General features: G+C 50.2%; 1 protein-coding gene across 5 annotated transcripts in view; it reads left to right on the top strand.

Moving 5' to 3' along the window:
* ATG7 (autophagy related 7) overlaps positions 1-24,679 on the top strand; it is a 2,414,869-nt gene that overhangs the window by 728,307 nt on the left and 1,661,883 nt on the right. For all 5 annotated transcript variants that reach the window (XM_069643921.1, XM_069643925.1, XM_069643922.1 and 2 more), the window contains one exon: positions 724-845. In XM_069643921.1, the coding sequence (XP_069500022.1) occupies positions 724-845 (122 nt within the window). The remainder of the gene's footprint in view (positions 1-723; positions 846-24,679) is intronic.

Below are 24,679 nucleotides of genomic sequence, written 5' to 3'. Positions count from 1 at the left end.
CTGGAGTTACAGATTTATAACATAACAAGGGCATCTTGGCGCTATTGACAGATGTTTATTGTTACCCAACTTAATGTTACTCATTTCATCGACCTCGGAAGGATGAAGGGCTGAGTGGACCTGTCAGCATTCAAACCTTTGACCATGAGGGCAACCATAGGCCTGCAGTGGACGCATTAGTCAACTGAGCCACAGACCCGATTTATGCAACTAAATATTAAATAGTGATTCAGGGTCTTCTATGGTGATGGTTGACAATACCTTGCAGGTCTGCAGACACCTCCTCCCAGAGGCAGAGATGCAGAGACATGACAGCTGGCTGTGAGAATTGGTTGCTGTTCATAAGGAATGGGTATGTTGTGAGGGCTAATACTGGGTTCAAGAGTTTGGAAATGCTTGCAGACAAAGCCTGACAGAGGGGAGAAAAGACACATTGTCGATTAGGGTAAAACACATGTTTTTCGTATTACATCATTTGGACTCATGATACATGGTCTGATATTCAGATAGTGCCTGACCTTAACCTAAAATCTGTCCTATCGAGAAGTATGAAATGCCTTTTTTCGTGTGCATTCAAAACTCAATCAAGGGCCTTCCCTAGAACTTTAACCTTACGCTTCGACCAGGCGTCGTACAATATATTATAAAGAGATTGCTCAATTTCTTATGTTCCCTTTGATCCTATCCCAGAACCTATAATGACTTTACTCTTTTGATTGACAGGGGTAACCATCCTCATACCATTGAAGTGCTCTGTTTCCGAGACAGGACCATGCAAGGAGTTCGGGACATCAAGCACAGCATCATCTTTGAAATTAAGCTTCCACAGATGGCACTGGGTTCAGGTAATTTGCCTTCATTTAGGAATTTGTCTTAATTTTCATCAAATAAGAATTAAAGATGTTTGACACCAAGATGAAAGAAAGATCAAACCTCAACATCTTTCCCAATGTTAACACCTTCCAAATGCATATTGGATTATTAACACTTATGTCTCGCTTCTATAATAGATTTTCTGCTAGTAAGCGTTGAGAAGCACTCACTTATTATTTTCTGAGGACATTGTTTTCTATTTAAATTGGTGCCTTATTTCACTTGCAGGGTGATGACCTGGTATAGGTCTGTGTCCAGGTGACTCCCCTGAGAAAGGAGTGATTACTTGCGTTACTTTTCAAAATAACTCTGTGTTCTGTTTATTTATTTATTGTTCACTTGTTAGGCACTTATACTATTAGCAAAACTCTTTCAAAACGCCCTCAGAGCAACTCAGGAAGCCTACAGAGGCTGTTCCCATGCCTAGGGTAGTGGAGGACAGCGTCACCCGCAGGGCCGGATGCCGGTGCCTAAGCAAGCCTGAACCGACCGGGACGTCGGGCCCCCACTCGTGTACCCCGGTGAGAGGCCGGCTGACGAAGTTCGTCAGCGAGTGGACAAAGATCACCACCGACATATGGGTGCTGGACGCTTTCGCCCAAGGACACACCCTGGAGTTTCATCGCAGGTGTCTGCAGATCCCTCCGCTTGCCCGTCAGGAGCAGTACAGCCCTCAGCTCCTGGAAGAGGTACGGACCATGCTGCGAAAAAGGGCAATAGAGCTGGTTCCCCAAAGGCTCCGGGGCTCTGGAGTCTATTCCAGATACTTTCTGGTCAGAAAGAAGATGGGGGGGGCTGGAGGCCCATCCTAGACCTACGACGTCTGAACAAAGTCCCAAAAGTTGGTCATGTTGCAACACGTGCTTGGCCAACTGGAAAAACAAGACCTCTTGACGTCGTCGGATCTGGAGGACGCCTATGTCCAAGGCCCCATTCACAAGAAACATCAGAAGTTTCTACGTTTTGTGGTGCAGGCACAGCACTACCAGTTCAAGGCTCTACTTTTCGGCTTGAAGTCGGCCCAAGCGGGTTCACAAAAAGATTGCCACCAGTGGCAGCCCATCTCCGTCTACAGGACATACACGTATACCCATACCTGGACAACTGGTTCACGGGAGCTGGCCGACGGACACACAGAGACAGTCCAGCTACTGACGGAGCTGGGATTCTCCATCAGCTCTCCAAAGTCCTGCTTAACGCCATCACAGAACGCGCTGTTCCTAGGCGCCAGACTCAATACAGTGTCTTGCCTGGCGTCACCCTCGGAGGAGAGGGTAGCAACCATTCAAGGAAAGATGCAACGACTGTTGTTGACAAAGACAGCTACAGTCCGGGGCATCAAGTCATTACTGGGTATGATGTCATCCTGCATCTACCTCATCCGGCTCTGCAGGTTGCATATGGGATCCCTTCAGGAATTCCTGGACGCCCGCTGGATACAGGTGCCCGGAAGCTTAATGGACAAGATCTCTCTCTTAACGAGTTCCGTCAAGCGATCGGATGGTGGATCGTCCGCTCCAACATCCCCCAAGGCACAGGTTTTCAGAACCCCACTATACCAGGAGACGGTCACCACGGACGCCTCCCTGGAAGGATAGTCTGCACTCCAGAGGACTGTGGCTGCCGGAGGAGAAGGACCTTCATATCAACATCTTGGAGCTACGGACAGTGTTCTGGGCCCACTGGTCATTCCTCCCATCTCTGAAAGGCAAGGTGGTGAGGATCTTCACGAACAACACCACCTCCATCTTCTACATCAGGAAGCAGTGGGGCACTCGATCCCCGGCACTCTCCAAAGAAGCGCACGACTTGTGGCGCTGGGCTGTTGGACAGGGGATGTTTCTCGTCCCTCTCAACCTTGTGGGAGTCAAGAACACGATCATAGAATCCCTCAGCAGGGAACTACGCTCCTGCCATGAGTAGGAGCTTCATCAGGATCAGGTGGACCGCATATTTGTCAAATGGGGCAGGCCCCAGATAGAACTGTTTGCGACGGTGGCGAACTCCAAGTGCTGGCAGTTAGCCAGCAGATACCACCAATCGAGGAGCCTGGGGGACACGTTCTTCTTCACGTGGGAAGGGCTGTTTCTGTAGATGTTTTCTCCATTCTTTCTCCTACTACAAGTCATCCACACACTCAGAGAATGTCCATGCAAGATGACTCACCGCCCCAACGTTGTCATGTCAGATTTGGTATCCAGACCTTCTCAGCCTGCCAGCGTCACCTACGGTCAAGCTGCCAGTGGTTCTGGATCTTCTCACCAGTGAAGGGGGTGCAATCCATCATCACGACCCAGGATCGCTGAACCTGAGGCTTTGGCTCCTGCAGCCCTAGAGTTTGGAGGATATGAGTTGCCTGCGGACTGCAGGGAGGTCCTCATCAAGACCAGGGCGTCGTCAACTTTGAAGTGCTACGGTAACAAGTGGAAGCCCTTCGCTACGTGTTGCTGGTCTTGGAAGATTACCCCTCTCAGGGTCACGGCCCTGCAGATCCTTCCATACTTGCTATCCTTGGCCAAGGCCGGACTGACGCACGCCTCTATCAAGGTACATCTGGCAGGTATATCTCCCGCTGCACCAGGTCTCCAGGAAGATCGCCGCTTTGGTCCCACCGACTTGTCAAGGAATTTCTCAAAGGACTTTTTCAATCTCTCCCGCCGGTGAAGACTTTTGCCCCGGCGTGGGAACTCAACATGGTTCTGACAAGGCTAGTGGGGGCCCCCTTCGAGCCTATGCATCAGGCCCCACTGAAGCTCCTCTCATGGAAAACGGCTTTCCTTGTGGCCATCACCTATGCCAGAAGGGTATGGGAGATCCAGGCCCTATCCTGCAAGCAACCATACCTGACTTTCCACGAATCGAGGGTGGTGCTGCGTACACACCCCTCTTTCATGCCGAAGGTTCCGTTAGAATTCCACCTCAACGAGCCTTTGATGTTTTCCAAAACCATTGTCGCCAGCGGAAAGGGCTTTGCACTCGCTGGATGTTGCTCGTGCCCTGAAGTTCTACGAGACACGCACGAAGAGTTTTTGGAAGACCTCACAACTGTTTGTGAACCATGGTAACGCCTTGTTGAAGGCTTCCATTTCAAGGTGGCTCTCCGGCTGCATCACGCGCTGTCACCGGTTGGCAAACTGACTGCTGCCCACCGCCCGAGAGCCCACTCCACCATAGCGATCACTGTGATGACGTTGTTCCTGTCTGGTGTGCCCCTGCTGGACATCTGCAGGGGTGCTACTTGGAGGTCCAAGCACACCTTCATGAGGTTCTACTGCATCGAACGTTATTCCAGGGAGGAGTCCAAAGTCGCCCAAGCGGTGCTACGCAACCTGTGCGCTTGAGACGAGACTGTTCCGGAGGTAAGAATAAATTGCTTCTGTTGAGCCTTGCCACCTCCCATGGTTGTGTAATGTTGTACTGCTATGTATTTGTTATACATGAGCATGTGAATCTATGCCAGACCCTTTATTTTTATTTATTTATTCTTTACATTTATAAAGCACACACAAACCTGTGGGCATCAGGGCACTTGTTCCAGTTACAAGGTCCCGGTTAGGGGAAAAGCATAGTTACAATAAGCACATGACAGGCTGCCTTAGGTAATACTGCTGGCCGTATGGGCGTTAATGCATTTAAGGTTATATAGAGGCAGAACAGATGCAAATACAACAGCAGTAGGCGTTAATACAGAGAACAGGTTGCCTAAGGGGTAGTACAGGAGCAAATACAGCAGCAGTTATGGAGGGTGATTTTTATGGCTGGCGGTTGAGGGTGAAGTCGGATGACGGGCTAATGGTTGTAGAGTTGGGTGAATAACCAGGATTTGAGGTTCTTGTGAAAGATCCAGTAAGATTCCTCTGATTGTAGGGCAGGTGGGAGAGAGTTCCAACATTTGGCCGCTCGAGCTGGGAAACTAGACCCCCTGGCTTTGGCTTGTTTGAACTTGGGCAGGATCAACTTGTGAGATTGCTGAGTTCTGATCGGTATATTAAAATGAGCTTTGTTGACGTTGTGTGTTAGGTATGAAGGGGCTGAGTTGGTGAGACGTGTGAGTGATTGAGAGGGTACTTAACCCGATTCTGTCCTTAATAGCTAGCCAGTGGGCAGCTCTACAGGCAGGCGAGAGATGTTCTGATCGAGGGATGTTAAGGGCAGCCTGTAAGGCATTGTTCTGGATAGTTTGAAATGTTTTACGCTGCTGGGTGGATGTGCCAGTGAAGAGGACGTTACAGTAATCTAACCTGGTGCTGATCACTCCCCGTTCAATGTCTTTGGATAGGTAGGATCTGGCTGCATTGAGCAGTTTGAGTATGCTGCGGAGGAGGAGATGCCGCTGACTTGTCGAGTGGCGTCCAAGTAGACTCCTAGAGTTTTTACTGATTGGGAGACCGGTATTGTGCAACCATCAATATTGAAGGAGGGATTTTGGGGGTCAAGAGATTTGAATGCTGCGGCCGGCGCGACAATGAGGAGCTCAGACTTCTCGTTGTTAAGACATAGGCCATGGGTTTGCTTCCAGGTTTGGATCGTTTTGTAGGTGGTGTTCAGGGAGGACAAGTCTGTATGATAATGAGTGGGAGAAGACTCTGTGTATCGTCGGTGTAATTTGATAGGTTATGCCTGGTAAATCCTAGAGGTCAAAAAAGGGCTTTGAGAAAATATTGTATAGCATGGGGGGAAACACGAGAACCTTGTGGGACCCCACAGCTGATTGCAGATGGTGTGGCACAGATGTTGTCAGCGAACACTTTCATTACTCTCCCTTCGAGGAAGGAGGAGTCCAAGGTGGCCGCTTCAGGGGAGAAGACAACAGAGGAAATCAGGTGGTGGCACAGTATGTCGTGGTCCACTACATCAAAGGCTGCGGCTAGGTCCAGTAGGAGAAGCATAGCCAGCTTCCCGTTGTCTCTGTGGGAGTTCAGTTGTATTTTTAAGTCTAAGCGGACAGATTCTGTGCCATGGCCTGGGCGGAAGCCAGATTGGCGGGTGCCTAGGATTTGATTAGTTTCTAGGTGGTTTTGAATTTGTAGGTAGGCTGCTCGATCTAAGATTTTTACAAGGAAGGGGACCATGGTAATCAGTCGATAGTTGTTGGCAATGCTGGGGTCAAGTGTGGTTTTTTGAGAAGCTGGAGGACTCAGGCTTCTTTGAGGCACTATGGTACTATCCCCTTTTTGATGGATGCATTGATGAAGTCTGTGATGAAAGGGCCTAGTTCATGGCCACAGTCTTTAATTAGTGAGTGGGGGCACATAATCTCCTTTGCATTGTGAGGGTTTTAGACTTTGAAGGATGCTAGTAGTTTCTTGTATGGAGACATTATTGAAATGGAACGTAGGGGCGGCTGAGTGTGTGTAAGATGATGGTGTGAGTGAGGGCATGGAATGTTGCATGATGATATCCCTTTTTGCCTCAATTGTGAGTTTGAGTGTGTCGATTTTGGTTAGTATGGCATTTTGAATGGTATTGCACCAGGTGGAATCTTTGTTGATTCAGGAGATTTGAGGGCTGGGTGTTTTCATTTCTTTGGGGATGGTGAACAGTTCCTTGGATTCTGTGCTAGCATTGGCGATCCTGGTATTGAAGGAGGAGACTTTTGCAAGTACAGTAGCTTTTTTGTTCTGTTTCGAGAGAGTGGAGAAGGCATTTTTAGAAGATTCCGATGGGGAGTTATTCCAGTTCGTCTCGGCTAGTCTCTTCTCAATTCTGAGAGAGGCAAGTTCTTTTTTTAAAAACTTTTCTTTATTGGCATGGTGAGAGAACAGACAATCAACACATTGTACAGCATAGCAAGAGTAACAGATACATAGTAGTGCAATACATGGGAATGTTAGGCAGGTACCGGTGGGGCCATTGCCCGGATCCAAGCGGCACAACAGTGGATTAGTTTACATCATCAGGAGGAGGGGAGGACAATAGTTCCAAGTAGTCTTTGTTATTTAAATATGTACAAAATTCAGTCCACAAATTCCTGGGATGGGAGGCCAGCGGGAGAGTATTGATGTAGTCCTCCTCGCACGTTTGAGTCCAGGTGAGGGCCCTCATCCACATCTCAAACGAGGGGGGGGGGATCGGCGCTTCCAACATTGTAATATGCATTCTTTGGCTATTATGGTGGGAACATTGAGAAACCTAGGCATTTTCCTCAACTCCGGGCTATCCCACAGGCCGAACAGTACAGCTAGGGGTTCTGCAGGGATACAGGACGCTGTGATGTCTGAGAGAGCTTCAATTATGCCTTCCAGTATGGGCCCAGCGCATCACAGGACCAGAACATACGAGTATGATCTGCAGCAGGAGTACCGCACTTAGGGCAGGTGCGGGCCTGGGTGTGTGCAAACCTGTCCAGTCTTTGAGGTGTGTAATATAGTCTGTTGAGGAGCTTGTATTGCATGCACCTATGCCTGGCATTCAGAGAGGTGGTTCGAGTGTGTGTGCACATTTTCCCCCACATTGCGTCCGTGATGTGGAGGCCCAGCTCCTCACTCCACGTATCTCGCGCCTTGAGTGGCACGTCTGTGGGGTCGGCCATCAACAATTTGTACAGCGCGGACACTACCCCCCTAGCACCAGCCGAGTTGGATATATACTGGATCTCAGGTGAGTCTGGGGGCTCATCTGGGTATGAGGGCCACCATGCGCGGAACGCCGCCCTCAGCCTGTAGTATTGTAACAGTTCCAATGCAGTACCTAGGTGTCCGGGGCGCCACGTCTGCAGAGTGATAAACTTCCTGTCAGGGTAAAAGTCAGTCAGGGCCCGATAGCCCAGATCATGCCAGTGTTTCATTAAAAGCTTATGTGTGGGGATGAGGCCCGGGAACTGCCAGATGGGCAGCCATTTGTAGTACGGGTGGTGGTCAGGTTGTATCTGCAAGATATATTTCCAGGCCCTGACAGTGGCCGCTACAGGGTCTGGCGGGGCGTCGGCGTGATATGTGTGATGGAGAATGAGGTAGAGGGTGTTAACGCTCTCGCTCGCTAGTTTCTTGAGCTTCACATGCGGGGGCGGGGTCGGAGAACGTGTACCAGTATGTGGCGTGTTGGGCCTGCACAGCTGTCCATTATTTGGCAAAATCGGGGACGGTGAAACCCCCGTTACCATAGGGAAGAGTCATGTTTTGGCATTTCTTACGAACCGCCCCCGAGTGCCATAGAAATTGGGCACCCAATGCGTGTAAGTTCCTGAAATATCGCTTTCCGGGCCAGATCGGCACATTTGTGAAGACGTAGAGGAATTTAGGGACCATAATAATTTTGATTAGAGATAGTCTACCCGACAAAGAGAGTGGGAGACTGCGCCATTTCAACATTTGAGCCTCAGTAAGCTGCGCCACAGCCGTGTAGTTGTCAGCCAACAGTGAATCTTTAGTGAGGGACACCTGCACTCCAAGGTACCTGATGCCTCTCGGTGACCATCGGAGGGGGAATTCGCAGGACGGTTGTGTAGTGGATGGGATGAGCGGGAAGATTTCAGATTTGGAATAATTTATGGTGAAGCCTGAGAAAGTGCCAATTTTGGTTATGTCTCTCAGTATCGGGTCTAGGTGGGCAGCCGGGTCTCTAATATATAGGAGCACGTCGTCGGCATATAGAAAAATGATCTCGGGAGTATCACGGAGACGTGTACCTTTACGCGTATGTTTGTCCCTTACGTTGTCAGCCATGGGCTCTATGGCGAGCGCAAAGAGTATCGGAGAAAACGGGCAACCCTGGCGGGTACCTCTGTGGAGAGCAAAAGGGGCCGAGGCCCTGGAGTTGACCAGGACTCTGGCTGCGGGGCTTGTGTAGAGGAGTTTGATGTACGACCTCATGCGTGGGCCAATTCCCATTTTGTGGGGCACCGCCCACATGTACTGCCAGGTCACCATATCAAATGCCTTCTGGACATCGAGGGTGACCGCTACGACCTGTGCGTTGGGGTCAATTCTAGCCAGAACATTGAACAGGCGACGGATATTAAGGGCAGTGGATCTGCCAGGCACGAAGCCACTCTGGTCGGGGTGGACTAAGTGGGGCATAATGGGGAGAAACCTATTGGCAATGATCTTGGCAAATATTTTTGTGTCAGTGTTGATCAGAGAAAGGGGCCTATAAGACACACATTCGTCCAACGGTTTACCTGGCTTGGGTAATACAGTTATAAGCGCCTCACGCATGGATTGGGGTAGGATGTTTGGCTCTAGGGATTCGTTCCACACTTCCAGGTGTCTGGGTGCCAGAATGGCTACATGCTCCCGATAAAACTCCGAGGTGAGGCCGTCCAGGCCTGGCGCTTTGCCCCTAGGGCAGTTCGAGATGACCGTGGTTATTTCATCGAAGGTGATAGGGGCCTCAAGGAGGTCGCTGGTCGCGCGGGAGAGGAGGGTCATGGGGATCTGATCTAACAGGGCGTCGGTGTCTTGCAGGCTGTGTTCATGCTGGGGGCAATACAGGGTCGTATAGAATGTGGTGAATGTCCCAAGGATATCCTGGTCGGACCAGCACATGGTGCCTTGTGTGTCCTTGACGCAATCAATGCGGTTCCTGCCCCCCTCAGTTCGGACCAGTCTGGACAGTGTCCTACCCGGCCTATCCCCCTCACCATACTTCCTGGCTGCCACAGGGCGGGCGAAGTACCGAACTTCTCTTAGGGCGTGAGACTCGAACGTCTATAATTCCGCTCTAATCTGTGCCAGTTCGGTCGGGGAAGGGGAGGTGGCATATGTCCTCTCAAGCTCTTTTAGTTTCGCTTCTGACTGTTGCAAGCTGTTTTTTATGGCCTTGAGGACCCCAGCCTCTTTAGATATGCACATCCCTCTGATGAGGACCTTGAATGCCTCCCAGCGCACTCCATCGGAGGTGTCATGCCTGTTACACTCGAAGAAGGTGTTGATGTCCGCTAAGATATCGGCTTTAAAGACTATGTCTAGCAGGGCCTCTGACTTATATCTCCAAGAGCAGCGGGGGGGCTGGTTGTGTCCCAGTGTTATCTGGAGTGATACCGGTGAATGGTCCGATAGTGTGCGCAGTAGTATCTTGGTCTCTATGACCCTGCCCATCATGCAGCTCGATATGAGGAAAAGGTCGATCCTGGAGAGTAAAAAGTGTACTCTCTAACCTGTGGGTTGAGAGCTCTCCATGCATCTCTGAGATCTAGTGTGTCAATATGGGCATGTAACCTATGGGCAGCGCGTGATGGGGCTCTGCGGGCCGTCCCGGACCTATCCAGGTCTTTGTCTAGGATCAAATTCATGTCCCCGCCCCAAATGATGGGAATCCCAATATATTTCAGAAGCTTGGTGGTGATGGCATCAAAGAACTCAGGGGTATCAAAGTTTGGGGCATATGTGTTCATTAGGAGGCATTCCATATTAGCGAGTGAGCAATGGAGGATCACGTATCTACCCTCAGGGTCAATATGGCTGGAGCGCAGGGAAAACTGGACTGATTTATGGATTAGAGTAAGGACCCCCCTGGATTGGGTGGAGTACTTCGTATAGAATCTGTTGTTGCCCCACGTGGGGGTGAGACATGCTGCTAGGCGCCCGAGAGCGTGGGTTTCTTGGAGAAAGAGGATTTGGGCGCCATGTCGCTGGGCATAGGCAGTTATCCTGCGGGCCTTAGTGAAATTGCTTAGGCCACGAATATTCCATGTGACAATGTTCAGAGCCATAGCAATATATTATGGAACATCCCAGTAGTAGTATTCGTAAGGATTTTTCCTTATGCACGTGCCGGGTGCACAGTAGTTTTGAGTTGAAGTCATGCGTCTCTCAGCCATGTTTTTAACTGTTAACACAACCCCAATTACGCCACCCCCCACCATCACTGCCCAACCCCAACATGCAGTGCATATCTCCCACCCCAAAACACACCCGAAGCCCCTTGGGCCTGCTCCGACCGGACACCAAAGGTCAGAGGACCAGATCCAACGTGGATAGGGCCACATCCTAGCCCAACAGGGGCCAGTCAATAGAAAGAACAAAATAAAAGTGAAAGCAAACATTGCAACTGCAATGGGGGCGCTGGTGCTGCGCGGCCGGCATTTGTGGCTTGATGTGGGGCAGCAGATGCTGTCCCGAGTGTGTTGCTGTGGTAAAACAGGTATCATAGACAGCCTCCGAGACCAGAGAGGACCCTCTGGCAAGATGACATCGCAAGAGAGAGCAGGGCACAGGGATAGCTCCAGGGGCCAAGTGAGGGAGAAGGCAAGGAAGCAGTTTAGGAGCTAGCCCGTGGCCTGCATACACATGGCAAGAGGCCGCAGTTATTGAGTGGACACGGTGGGGTTGCCATCAACACATTTAAAGTCATGGATCCGTGGACATTTTTATAACATTGTAGGCTGTGTAGTCTATGGCGTGTGGTCGGCTTGCGGCCCGGGAAGAGGTATATGTAATTCAATGAACTTCACCGCTTCGTCAGGGACAGTGAAGAAGAAGATCTTACCATCATGGGTAATCTTTAGTCGTGTTGGGAACAGGATGGCGTAGGGGACGTTGCGCTCCCTAAGCAGCTTTTTGACACCTAAGAACTGGCGCCTTTCCTGCTGCACCGCCAGCGAGACGTCCGGGAAGATTCTAACAGTATGGGCTTCAAATCCCTTTTCCCGCGACAGGCGGAGGATGAGATCTCTGTCACGGTAGTTGAGAATCTTGGCGATAATGGGTCTGGGGATGTCGCCGGGTCTCGGGCGTGAGACAGGGCCCGATGAGCCCGCTCGACCGTGAAATACGGAGAGAGGGCAGGGTCGTCCTGTAGGTCCTTGAGTTTCTCCACTGCGTCCTCCATCCGCCCCATGAGGGCATTTTCAGGGACCCCGATGATGCGCAAGTTGTTCCTACGGGAGCGGGACTCGAGATCATCACACTTCACCTTGACACCTTTCATGTCGCGCGTTAGGGAGGCCACAGTGTCCTGGAGCGCGGTGATGCCATCTTCGTTCACCGAGATCCCATTTTCAGCCTCGGTGATCCTCGATCCCGCCTGGTCCACTCGAGCCTTAAGCGAGGCGATGTTAGCATTGATGTCGTCTAATTTTTCATGGAAGGAGGCAACGTTTTTAGCCATGGATTCCATTAGTAGGGGGAGGTCAGGGGCCTCGACCGCTCGGTGCAGGGTTAAGTCTGGCTCGTCCTGTGGCGATGATGTGCTGGCTGACTCATCTCGAGGGACCACTTTAGTGTACTTGTCCATTGTACCTCCTTGAGCCCCGCCTTATTTCTGCTAGGCATTGTCATTGTGGTGGGCCCGATTATGGGTAGGATGGAGAGCTGAGAGGGGCTGGGGCCGGCAGGCTCAAACGTAGTGTCCTTCGGTGGCGGTAGGCGGTTGAGGGCAGGTGGGGGACCACCGTGGGTAGCAGAGAGTACGCGGTGGAGCAGCAAGGCTGTGATGGCGAGCAATCCTTATGTGTACAGGTTGCGTGGGGGTGCCAGCGGGACCTTTCATAGGAGGGCGCGGCCAGAGGCGGCGACTCTGTCAGCGGGAAAGTGGGCAGACAGTATGGTGAGGGCCGCTTCCTTATGACAGTACAGGCCCGTAATATCGCAGACAGCGGGCAGAGGTCTTGACGCCCACCGCTCCAGCCCCCGCTCACCTGGTCCGCCGCGGCAGCGGGGCGATAAGATCCTCAGTGTTGTCGGCGCCGGGGAGGTCGCGATGATCACTCACGCAGTAGGTGGCATCCGCAGTGTGGCGGCGTCCGCAGCAGGACCCCCAGGCACCCGCCACGATTTCGCAGAGCGGCGGGGAGCGGGGAGGGGACCCGGGAGTCAGGCAGGCCAGGCGGGAGGGCCGGATGTTAGGCAACCGCTGGGGCCGGGTGGAGTACTAGGCCCAAATCCGACAGGGCCGTCAGTCGGGTCCCAGGTGGGCCGATCGAGACCAAAATCTCACAAAATGTCCAGTGCAGTGGCAGAAACAGCTAGGCCAGCCGATAGTCCTTCACAATACCGAGGCCGCACGGAGCTGAAAGGCTACGCAGCCATCTTGGGCTGCTCCACAGCGCCACCTCGAGAGAGGCAAGTTCTTGTGTGTACCAGGTTAGGGTGGCAATGGTGTTAATGTCCGATGTGAGGGGGGAGGAGTAATGTTGTGCTAGGAACGTTGGGTCTGTCATTTTTAAATTGTCCGGATTGAGGTAGAGTAGGAGGTTGTTTTTCGTCAATTTGCGTGCACTGCGGGCAGATGTGGAGGGGATATGGTTGGTAGGTGATTTTGGTGGTGGGCCAGCTGGTAGCCAGATGGTGACAATATGGTAGTCATACCATGGGCATGGTGCATTGGTTTTAATGGTGGCATGGCAGTTCTATCCAGTCCAATGTGCGGTCCTTGTTATGGCTAGGATTGTTGATGCGTTGGTTGAGTCCAAGGGAGGTGAATGCATTGTCCAGTGCGGTTGGTGGGAGGTCTGTGGGTCGTTGAAACCTAGGTTTAGGTCACCTAGGAGGATTATTTGGGATGTAGGTTTAAGGTTGTCGTTTAGGATGTCTTCTTTGAAGGAGGTGGTTGGGCCGGGTGGGCGGTAGACGAGGAGGATGGATAAGGTGTTAGTTGGGGAAATGGTTCATTTGAGTGAGAGGATGTCACAGTTGTTTGGTAGTGTGGCTGAGGTTTGTTTTATAGTGAAGTGGTTTTTTGCGATGAAGGCCACTCTGCCTCCTCTGGAATTGGTCCTGTCGCTTCTGTAAATAGTGTAACCTGTGGGGAAGGCGAGCGCTAGCAGGGAGACAGACGCTGCGTGTAGCCATGTTTCCGTAATGACTAGGGAATCTAAGGTGTTTTTAGTGAGAAGGTCATGGATGTCTAGGGCGTGCGCGGTCAGGGAATGGGCATTGATGAGGGCTAGATTGAGAACTTTGGCTGGCGTGGAGGGCAGGTTCTGTCCTAGTGGATTTGCGTTGTTTGGGAGGGTGGATCTCCGCCCCTTGGGATTGTGGATGTTAAGATTGGAGACATGGTTGACCGTGTCTAGCACAATGTTGGGAGTCACGGAGCGCTTAGGCACGGTAAGGTGCGCAGAATCAGGAGCAATAACATTTTTGGGCATAGGGGCAGTAGCATTGCGGTCACTTATGACTACGTCTGGGCAAGCACGGTCAAAGGGCAACGAGGTAGTAGTATTGCATTCAGTAGTTTTCGGCATAGAGGCAGTGGCATTATGTGTAGTAGCGTTAGGCATAGTGGCTGTAGTCTTACATTCAAAGGCAGCTGAGTCTAGGCAAATAGTCATCTGGCATAAAAGCAGTAGTATTGCATACAGTAGCATTAGGCATAGTGACTGTAGTATTACATTCAAGGGCAGCTAAATCGCCTGGCGTAAAGATAGTAGTATTGCATTCAATGGTATCAAAGTAAGACAGACACAAGTGATCACAGTTTAAATTGTGTTTATTAAACGGTAAAGTGGGTGAGATAAACATCTTATCTAAACCTAAATCTAAGATGGGAGCAGGCTACGGCCATCAAATAATAATACTGTCCTGGTGTAGTCTAGTCAAATAAAAGGGCCTATAATAAGAAAACATATTGCCAACCCTTACCGCTATGCTTCAAAATAGTGTGGGATAATTTGACAAGAAAAGAAAGATGTGTTCACAAAATGATAAGTCAGGATGTTCACCCAGGTCTCCCTACCCCCACGTTTTTTAGCACGGGACAAGGCGGGATTCTTGAGCACAGCACACTCCCGGGCTTCTCTGGCACATGCTTACAGTTCCTTTTCTCTATATCAGGGCCTTCTGTGCCCAAGTCTCTTCTCATGCAAAGTCTCTTGCTTCAGGGGGCCTGATATGCCAAAACAACAAACCAAAAGTTCCTTTGGTTAATTTTCACGTTGGGTGATTACCCTTCACCATTGGATCCCCCTCAGCCAGGCTGCGATCCTTCTTGTTGTATCAGCCTCCCTCAGTCCGGCTCAGGCCAACTACTCACTGTGGACATCCCTCAGTCGGGTTCATAGTTGTCGTCACAATATAGTACACTTAGCTTCTTCATAGTGTGGGATTCACTTTCTATGCTTTTCTCTTGACGTCCCTCTGTCGTGTTCACTACCGCCTTTCAATCATCTCTTCATAAACAGAGACTTCCGAAGGGTGATCACGTCTCGCTGGATCACTCTGTTAGCCTATGGCAAGTGCAGGTTTTCACAAAATCACAGTTCGCACAGTGCTCCCCTCAGCTGGGTATAAATGTTTGTTTCAAAATTCCCTCAGTCGGATTCACAATTTCACTTTCGTTCAAACATGTCATGGACTTTCGATTGTACAAGGGGTTTGCCTTAACCCTTGTATGACCGCCTTGACACCTCGCGCTGACCTTCTCTATGACCTCTTGGTATTTGTTGTGTCACCACTTTTGTACTTTCACACATTCTCTTTATTCAGTAAATTGGTACCAGCTAGAGACCTTCCGATGACCGGCCACGTGGGGCTGGGCCACTCTATCTCTGGTACCAAGTTCGTTCACAACAAAGACCTCTGTCCATTTATCATCTTAATGTTGCCACTGCAACCTTGAGCTTAACACAGTCCGGTCCACTATCAGTTTCTTCGGACTCACCAGCTGTGCTGAACTCGTTGGCGTTTCTTTCACCGCTGGAGTCAAGGACAGTACCACGATGGTGACCACGTCTCCCCGCCCTGGCTATCAGTGCGGGAGGGTTCCATGTACCATTGACATCCATCACACTATTCGCCAGCTGCGATTCCCGGTTTTATGGTTCCTTTTTCTGAGGCTTCACATGTCTGGGTTGAAAAGGGCAAGGGCAACTCCCTCCTCAATGTCCTTTTAGGTCTCGCCGCCTTTCTCCTCCATTTGAACTGCCATCCTGGAATAACTGTTTCCTTGTGCGTTCAGTCTTGCTCTGAGTGTGCTCTTGTGCTCTGCCTTTTATCCCTATGGGAAAGGGAAAGGATGGTCAGGTGTGTGTAGTTGTCGTCAATTGCCTGACTCTGCCTGACCCCTGTGTTGAGACATGTCAGGTAAACGGCTCGGGTCTTAGTCCGTTGTCGCTCACAGTGTGCGAAAGTGTTCGTGTTGGAAAAGGGGTGTGGGGGGTAGAGTGTGGATGGAGAAAGGTGTCATAAGGAAGGGGATACCACGTCTCACCCTTCGGTGTCCCACTTCCACTCCCGAAGGCCCCTCATCCAGGTAATCCTCCCTCACTGGTCCACCCCCAGGAACTGGATCCAATAGCAATGGCCGTGTCCTGTCCACATGGATGACAGATCCCTGGGGACTAGCAATTGAGACATCTTCAGGTTTATCAAACACCATGCTGGAGAAAGTTTAAGTTGCTTACCTGTAACTATTGTTCTCCCGCATGGGTCTGGCATGGATTCACATGCAAATCCTCCCTCCGTCCCCTCTGTGTCTCTTCTTGGTCATACTGCTAATTTACGTGCTTACCAAATCTGTAGATGGCTGCCAGAGAAGGGTCTTAGGGAGAGGACCGTCATTGGATGTGGGCAGTAGGACCCAGAGGACAGTGGAGAAATACAGTTTTTAAGTGGAAGTGAAACAGTCTTTTCTTTTACTGAGGATTCCCAGTCTGACGACAGGGAATATTCATGAGCATGTGAATCCATGCCAGACACATGTTGGAGAACAATAGTTACAGGTAAGTAACTTAAACTTTCCCCGGACCCTTCTTCAGCTTTTCAATGCAGTTCGTAATGCCAGGGGAAATACTCCCTTCCCCTGGCCTTTCTTATGTATTTGCACAGTTCACCAATACCAGCGGGAATACCTCCTTTGCCCTTGCTTATCTCAGTGGTTTACACAGTTCTTTGGTTGAGGGTCCCAGGCCCAAATGTTTCTCTTCTGCTCAGACAGACCTGATTTACTTGCCTGCTAGGTACTGCAATGAAGTAGAGGGTTAGTAGATCCCAGACCCTACTTGATTCCTCACAGGTTGCCATTGATATACCTGGTTCACTATCATGCCAGGTATTCTCTTGGCTCCATTTACTTATGCAAGTCTCTGTATTTCTAAACGGGTCCCAGAACTGGTTCTTGAGCTTCCCGTAACCTTCTCGATTCCTGCAACAACCCTGGTACCTCTGGGTTGGTTTCTGGGTCCTCTCTGCCCTCACCGAGTGCTCCGGCTGCTCTGTTCGGTCTCCTGCAGTCTCTCTCTAGCGCGGGTTCCTCGCTGGCTGCGGCGGCTCCTCAGCGACAAAGGCTGGAGGCTCTTTCCACATCTGCACGGTTCGGGGGCTTACTACCACCTGGTTTCTATTTCTCTGGCCTGTAGACTGAAAAGGGACACCCCTTTGGTGACTCTAGCATCCCTTTCTGTGCTCTCCCTCCTGCGGGTGCTGCAGAGGCTCCACTGCATGTTCTGCACTGCTGGCTGTGTGTCCCCTCCATGCCGCATGGTCAGCCTGCTTCTGTAGAGCTCTGCTCGGTCCTTCCACTACGGAACAATTGGGGATGCTTCTGACTCCCGGGCAGCGTCAGGAGAAGTTTCTTTGGTTCCTCTTCCTTCTTGCTGACTTTCAATCTCACGGTTCCTCCAGGGAGGGCTCAACTCCTTCTTCCGGAGTCCTCCTTCTATTTATACTGTGGTTTATTCAGTCAGCATTCTCGAGCCACTAGAAGGGTCCTTGTTCTTGTGAGAAGTGATCTTCATGACTCCTCTTCGTCCCAGTACCTATCTATGTAATCTCCTTGAGATCTCTTAGGTTCTTCCTCATCCCGGTATTCTGTTCTTTTTGAACCTGACAGATTCATGGGACAACAGGGTAGGGGTACATTAGGGAAAGTGTTTTGCGGTGTGGAATACAGGGTTCTTCCCAGATAGTGGTCCCTAGTCCCATAGGGGGGATCCCTCCCAATGAGATCCACCCGCTGAGTACCACCTCCAGGGGTCTATTGAGTAGCAACCTCACCTCCCTGGCCTCATGGGAAGGGGCTCCCCCTAGGAAAGAAGGGATGACATGCAAGGATCCATCACATACCCTTCCACTATTGCTGCTGGTTTCCTCATCTTCTAAAATGAACACTTTATAGGAAATCCATGTTTCCTTGTTCCTTTCCCTTTGTGTTGCACACTAAAACCGAAGGGTTGAAGATCAAGGAACCAACACATTATCCAAGGGTTGGTGTCCTTTCTAAGGGGCGAGTGGTCCGTGATAAGTTTAAACTTTCTACCTGTGAGGTAATATTTGAGGTATCCTATGGCCCACTTCATCACTAAAGCTTCTAGTTCAATAGTGGCTTAATTTCTCTGTCTGGGGAATAGTTTTCGACTGATGTAAGGCACCAGATGTTGTATACCATCATATTCTTGCGATACAACTGTCCCTACTTTATTAATGTGTTTAGTTCTTACGAACTTTCACATTTAACAATTAGAGATGCATAAAATAGCAGGCCCATATATTAAACCACTTGGAGACAGATCCCACTATACACAAATCAAGAGAACTACACCAACCACACAAGACAACACATTATAAGATCCTAATCAAATAATACAGCACCACCAATTAGCAATTAATAATTGTACATTTCCATCGATAATTACATTTTGCCAAGTTTCCCTGTCGCCTTCAAGCTGGTCCAAACATGATAAAGTGCTAATTGTACAGATTTACTGTCCGCGTTCAAACAGTAACACCAGAACAAATCACTTTTTATATTTTCAAGATTAGCAACAAAAGGTCCCAATAATTTCAAATACAAAGGGCCATACTCAAGACATTACGTTAAAATATGACAAGATGTTTCTTTTAACCCCAGAATACCACATATTCGACATGTTCTTGCAAATTTCGGCAAGTCAGGTTCTGGTCCGATGATAGACACAGAGGGAGTTTATTTATTGGAGGACAACGTTCAAGATACTTTTGGGGTTTTCTAAATGTTTGTGTCAGATTTATAGTTACTGAGTGATGACCTTTGAGGGCAGACACATGAGTGTAATTAGACGTCCAATCCCGCTGTTCTAATTTTCTGATGAGGCTTTTTTATGATGCATAAAGTTCTCCATCCCATTTAAGCGTCCAATCATTGGTATGAAAGACCTTTTCTACATTCTCGTAAATTTAGTACCAGGGTTTGCATGGATTTCTTCAGCCAACATTTGGAGTAGAGGACATCTTGGTGACATCCTTGTTTTGTAAGGTTGTATTGTTTATTTATATAGCTCCTGTACACAGGCAAGTGTTTCAAAGCGCTCAAGGAGGGTGGGGACACAGGGACAATACAACAGTCGTTCAGAGCCCTTGAATATCTGAGACGATAATAGTCTGCAAAGGCAGAGTAAGTGCATAAAATACACTATACATTATGGGATATAGCAGAATAGCCTGACAGCGATTCTGCAATTTTAACAGTACAATTAGGAGTGAAGACAGGGCAAGAACAGACAGACGATCTTCAGGCATGGTGCGTAAGGATCGAGCAAGTGCACAGAGGGTCAAAGGGAAGGGAGGGTCAAGTGCACCCGGTCGGTTGAGACTGGGGTAAGTACAGAGAGAGCCACTCTCTTGGGTTAATTTCTCAGTCCATTGAGTGTGGCTGGGGTGTAGGGTCCTGAGGCAAGTGCAAGAGAGGACAGGCGGGGGTGCCGGGGACCAGTGAGACTGAGGTACGCCAGGTGGCCAGTCAGCATGCTGAAGGGGAAAGGAGGGAGAAAGGGAAAGGACAGAGAACTGGGTTAGCTGGGTAGAGGGAGAGAGAAGGAAGAGGAGAAGAGGAAGGTCTTGAGGAGCTTCTGGAATTTAAGGAGGACCGCCTCAAGGCGTAGGGCAGCAGGGAGGTTATTCCAGAGGGAGGCACCTGCTGAGGATAAGGATCTCTTGGAGAATCGGCTCAATCGCAGAAGCTTGGAGGTAGAGGAGTGGAGGGTTTGTGATGGACAGTATTAAGCTAGGCAGCGTTGAAGGTATGCGGGTGTGATGCTGGAAATGCATTGGAGGGACAGGGCCTCTGTATCCTTGTCCTTTACTGATTTTTTTCGTGTGTTCTGTTGTGTTTTCCGCCCAGGAGTTCATGTGGGACTCCTGGCGGTGCAGCTCTCTGTTTTGGTTTTGGCGAACAGACCAATGGGATACCCTTATGGCACCCATGGGTGGGGGTACAACCCTGTGCCCCTAGTGTATGTTATTGGGCACCTGTGTGTGGCCCACAGAGCAGGGTGTGGGCTGGTGGCAGCTCCATGCTGAATTTGACAGGTGCTCGGAGTATCCCCCCTTTTGGGATACCCAGTCCCTGCCATTGGAATCAGTTGATTCCTGATAGGAAACAAGATGGCCCCCGTGGCCTCTTGCTTTCTATTGCCTGTTACCTTGTTTTCCCAAAGTCCTGGGAAGCCCTGACTCTGTCCCTTCCCCCTGACCGGCTGTTGGGTGGAAGTTCCATATATGGTGTTGTGAAGTCCAGGCCAGACTGGCTGGAGCCTTCCCAGTGACTGTATGTTGTGGGTAAACCCTGTGGTTGGGACCTGGGTGAATGGAGTGTGTGACGAATATGCATTCTGTGTTGTGGATGTCTGGTATCTGGTGTTTGACACAATGACTGAAACAGCCGTGCCCGAAACTGGTATGAATGCAGTGTGGATTGTTGAATGGCTGGGTACTTGTCCCAATACACATAACTTGTCATGAGTGTCTGGAGAGGAGTGAATGGCCTGAATGCACTATGCACCTGATTGGATGCCTGCCTGCATAAACGCCCTTCTGACCGATTGGTTGCCTGAGTGTGACCCAGCAGAATGAATGGGAGATCAACTAGTATATCTGGGGGCCTCTCACTGCTAGAATTCGTGTTCAGAAGGTGAAGAGTAACTGGAGTTGAAACTGAAGCTTAACCTTGAAGCCCTGCTGGAAGAGAAGAATTGCTGTTGCTCTCCTTCACAATCTGAAAGCTGCTGTCTCCAAGAACTGACCCAGAGAGGACCTGGTAAGGCGCCCTCTTCCCGACCTACGAGGGACCATCGTGCACCAGCTGATCTTTGCCAAAGCTCCCTGGCAGACAGACCTACGACAGGCTGCCGACTGGAGATGGGGACTGCCGTGGAATCCCAAAGAGAAGCGCCCGGACTGTTGTCCACCACTGTCGACGACCACCGTCTCCGACCGGAGCTGCCATGCTCCCGTTTGCCTAAGAACTTCCGAATCCAAGGACGCTCTCGTCCGCATCGTCGCTGCTGTATCCAGCTGGAGAAGGCCTGACCGTTGACGCGCCGAGGTGCATCCGCCGGTGGGTTTCCCACCACTTAAAGACCACAGAGAATCCGACGACTCGACGTCCTTGCTGGGCCACAGTTCTTCATCATCTCTTTGCGGTCCAGAACTATCGTCACTGAGGTGCCGCACATGCCTATTCCTTGCAGGACGCCAACATTCCGTCATCGACGAGCACCGCTAGGAAAGAAGCTGCCACTTCACCGCCGTAGTTCACCCTGTTCTCCGTCGGACGTTCGACCCGTGACTCTTGCCTTAAAGGGAGGGCACTCAAGAAGGGCCGTCTATTTTCTGTCGACTAACGCTACAATTTCAGGTACATTGGGGCTGTAGAACTATTGTAGAGGGAAATAAGACTCACAGAACAATATATGGACTGGGCTTGTGATACATTTTGCTTTACAGGTTGCCCACGTGGGGGGCGGGATCTCCACACAGAATTGTGCCTAGTTGGTAAAGGTCACTATTCTGCCAATTGTTCAACCATCTTGCTTTCCTTCCCCTCTCTACTGCTGGATTCCTCTTTATTGATCTGTGTGGCATTTTGACAGTATAGTTGATGCACTTTAATGAGATCTGATAATAATTGTGGTACCACTGTAGAACTGTATATATTTACCATTGTTGATTTTCTGAGCGCAAAGTGAGTTATTGTGATAGTGTACATAACCTTGAATATTAATTATATAAAGACTGTCATTATAAGTCAGGCGGTAAGGGGTTAACGGCGCCGGTAAAGGTGCTGCGCCGTCAACCCTGTACCGCCTGATTACGAGGTCCCCTTGCGGGACCCGCTCTGCACGTCTGGTTTTACCAGACATACAGAGCGGGTCCCGCGAGGGGAAGAGGGAGCAAACAAAGGGCCACTCGTAATCGGCCCGTTGTTTGCTCCCTCTCCCATTCCCATTCAGCCCCATAGGGGCTGAAATGGGAATGGGGAAGGTCCGGGCCCGGGTTCCTGAAGGGAGGAATTACCAGGCCCTCTAGAACTCAGAATGGCCCGGTAATTACCCATTCTGGGAACCTGGACCCAATTTTGCCGTCACCCAATGCCGCCAATAGTGGCATGGCTACCGCCAAAGTCGTAATGACTCCGCGGTTGGTTTCTTCCCTGGCAGTGCAACGACCTTCAGCTTTCTTCCACATCGAGATCTTCTCTTCCTCTGGACGACGCCGTCACTTGCATCCACTTCCAGGAACAACTGTCCCCGCTGGAGGATTCTCTCCACTTTCAAGGTACTGTGTCCGCCTGGCCTCCCTCGCAACGGTCTGGGTGGGGTAAATCCTCATCTTACCACTTGGGTTGGCCCTAGGCTGGCTAACTGAACTTTCTGAGCTGAACTGATTCCTTTTTAAACTCTCTGCAAGACTTTCCAAGCCTTTTAAACTGTGTGATCTTGGGCGCATTGGTGTTCTACTCTCTCCAAGAGGGAGCCTGGCCTCTGAACTTTTTGCTCACAAGTAGACTTTGACTTTCCTGCCTTGCTGAGTGCTTCTAAAGTATTGTGTGCTGTTCCTAATTTCTGCCTTTTCCCTCCCTTTTTCTTAACCTATTGGAGTGCCATCTTTAGTTAAGTGCTCACCTCTGTCTGGAAATAAGTGGTGTTAACTAAGACTTGTCTAATAAGGAATAAGGGATGTATATATATTAATATATTAATAGTGACTGTGTTTTTGAACTTGCTGACAATAATAGTGTTAGAGTGTTTCTAAGTGTGTCTTTAAATAAATAATTATATACTTGATACCAAAGCTCTGGTCAGTGTTTGCTTGTGCTACTGTAATTTGGTACCTATCTTGTATACTCTATATACTGTCTAACTCTTCTTGAGAGAAGTCTGGCTGCTCAGCCACAGCTACCAGGTAAATCTGGGTGGTACAGACTGCTACCAATTGCGTTTACTGCCAACACCTGTAGTCTTAAGCCTTTTGCAGTGGTCCCTAAGGGAACTGCACAGGTTTCTGCCTAACAATATGAGTACATGAAGTCTGCTTTAATTGCCAAGTTTGGCAAGACACCTACCCAATACCTTAAGCGGTTCAGGGATTTTAAGAAAAGAGAGAATGTGTCTTGGGTTGACTGGGTGAGTGCTGCGCACATGAACATGATGGGGTGGATTGATGGTTACAAAGTGAAAACGTTTGTTGAATTGTCTCACCTTTTGTCTTTTGAGCATTTTTCTGAAGCCTGTTGACCAGAGCTGCGTCAGTATGTTGCTGACCAGAACATTTTGGATCCCTTTAAGCTGGCTAGGTTGGCTGACAAGTGGGTCTCCCACCGGGTGTCCCCTAAGGACTCCAGTGGGAAGGACAAGGACAAAGAAAAGGGGGCCTCTCAGAAAGCTGAGGAGTCCCAAAAGCAGTCACAGTCGGGTAAACCAAAACCTTCCTCTCTGAAGACCCAAAAACCTAGTGGGGATAAGTCTGTTGTGGGTGGGAGTAAGAGTAGTGGTACGCCTGTGCTGCAAAGCAGGGCCCCAGTGGTTCCAGTAACGTACCCCTCACTCCTGGTACTTGTTGGGATTGTGGGGCTCTGGATCACCGAAGGGGTGACCCCAAGTGTAAGGTTAAGGCACTTCCAGACTGTCAGCATGACCTACCCCTACTCTGTACCTTTGGTGGAGGCCACTGTCCTCCCCTCCTCTACAGGAATCACATTTGGTGCCCCTGTAGAGATTTCCTTATTGTCCCTTGGGGCCTGGGACCAGTACGCAGAAGTACTGGCGACTATCCCACAGAACACTCATATGTTTTTGAGAAGTGTGCTCTTGAATGGCCAGCCTTCTTACTGGTTTGAGAGACACTGGGGCAAGCATGACCGTGGTGGACAGGACCCTGCTCAAGCCAGAGGACTATGTAGGTGCTCCTCTGAGAACCACCAGGTTAGCTGGTGGGCCTCCCAAATTATCGCCTGTAGCCTTAGTCAACATTACGATTGGAGATAAGACAGCGAAGCTTCCAGTCCTGGTTCAGGACAACGTTCCTGCGACCATTTTGTTAGGAAACAATTTGCTCGAGTTGGGTATGATCACCGATGGTCTACCCATGTCTGCTGTTGCGGTCACCTGATCGCAGGTCACACAGGGTCCAGCTTTGAGCCCGGTATCCTTGCCGACGGGGAAACCCAATGCACGAAGGAAAATTGAACACTAAGAAGGCCGCCTCTGTAGATTGAGCCCCTGCTCTTCCTGCTGTTCCGACAGCACCCATTGGGATCCATGCTCCGGACGGGCTGGGTCCAGTGGTGAAACCTGTCTCAACTCCTGTGGGAGAAGAGCCAGAAGATTTTCCTGTGGGAGAGGCTCTCAACCCGGAGGATCATCCCGACCTTAAATGCTTGTTAGCTGAAGGGGAACCCTCCCAGGCGGACTTCTGTAAGGGACAGAGAGAGTGCCACTCTCTCGAGGGTCTGAGGAAACAGGCCCTGTCCCAGGCACAAGGAGAAGTGCCTAAGACCTTCCGGATTTATTGGGAGGGTGAGCTACTTGTTAGTGAGCCCACTAAGCCTGAACCTGGTGCCCTCAAGAGGTTGGTAGTACCCCAGGTTTACATGCCCTTCCTGCTGCAGTTGGCGCATGAGGTGCCCTTGGCTGGTCATCTTGGGACCAAGAAGACTAAGCAGAGGCTTTCTG

This window comes from Ambystoma mexicanum, chromosome 2p (genome assembly GCF_040938575.1).
Source record: "Ambystoma mexicanum isolate Mex_15411 chromosome 2p, UKY_AmexF1_1, whole genome shotgun sequence".
NCBI classification, from domain to species: Eukaryota; Metazoa; Chordata; class Amphibia; order Caudata; family Ambystomatidae; genus Ambystoma; species Ambystoma mexicanum.
Note: the sequence above shows the minus strand (reverse complement) of the source record. Positions and strands in the feature narration are given on the sequence as shown.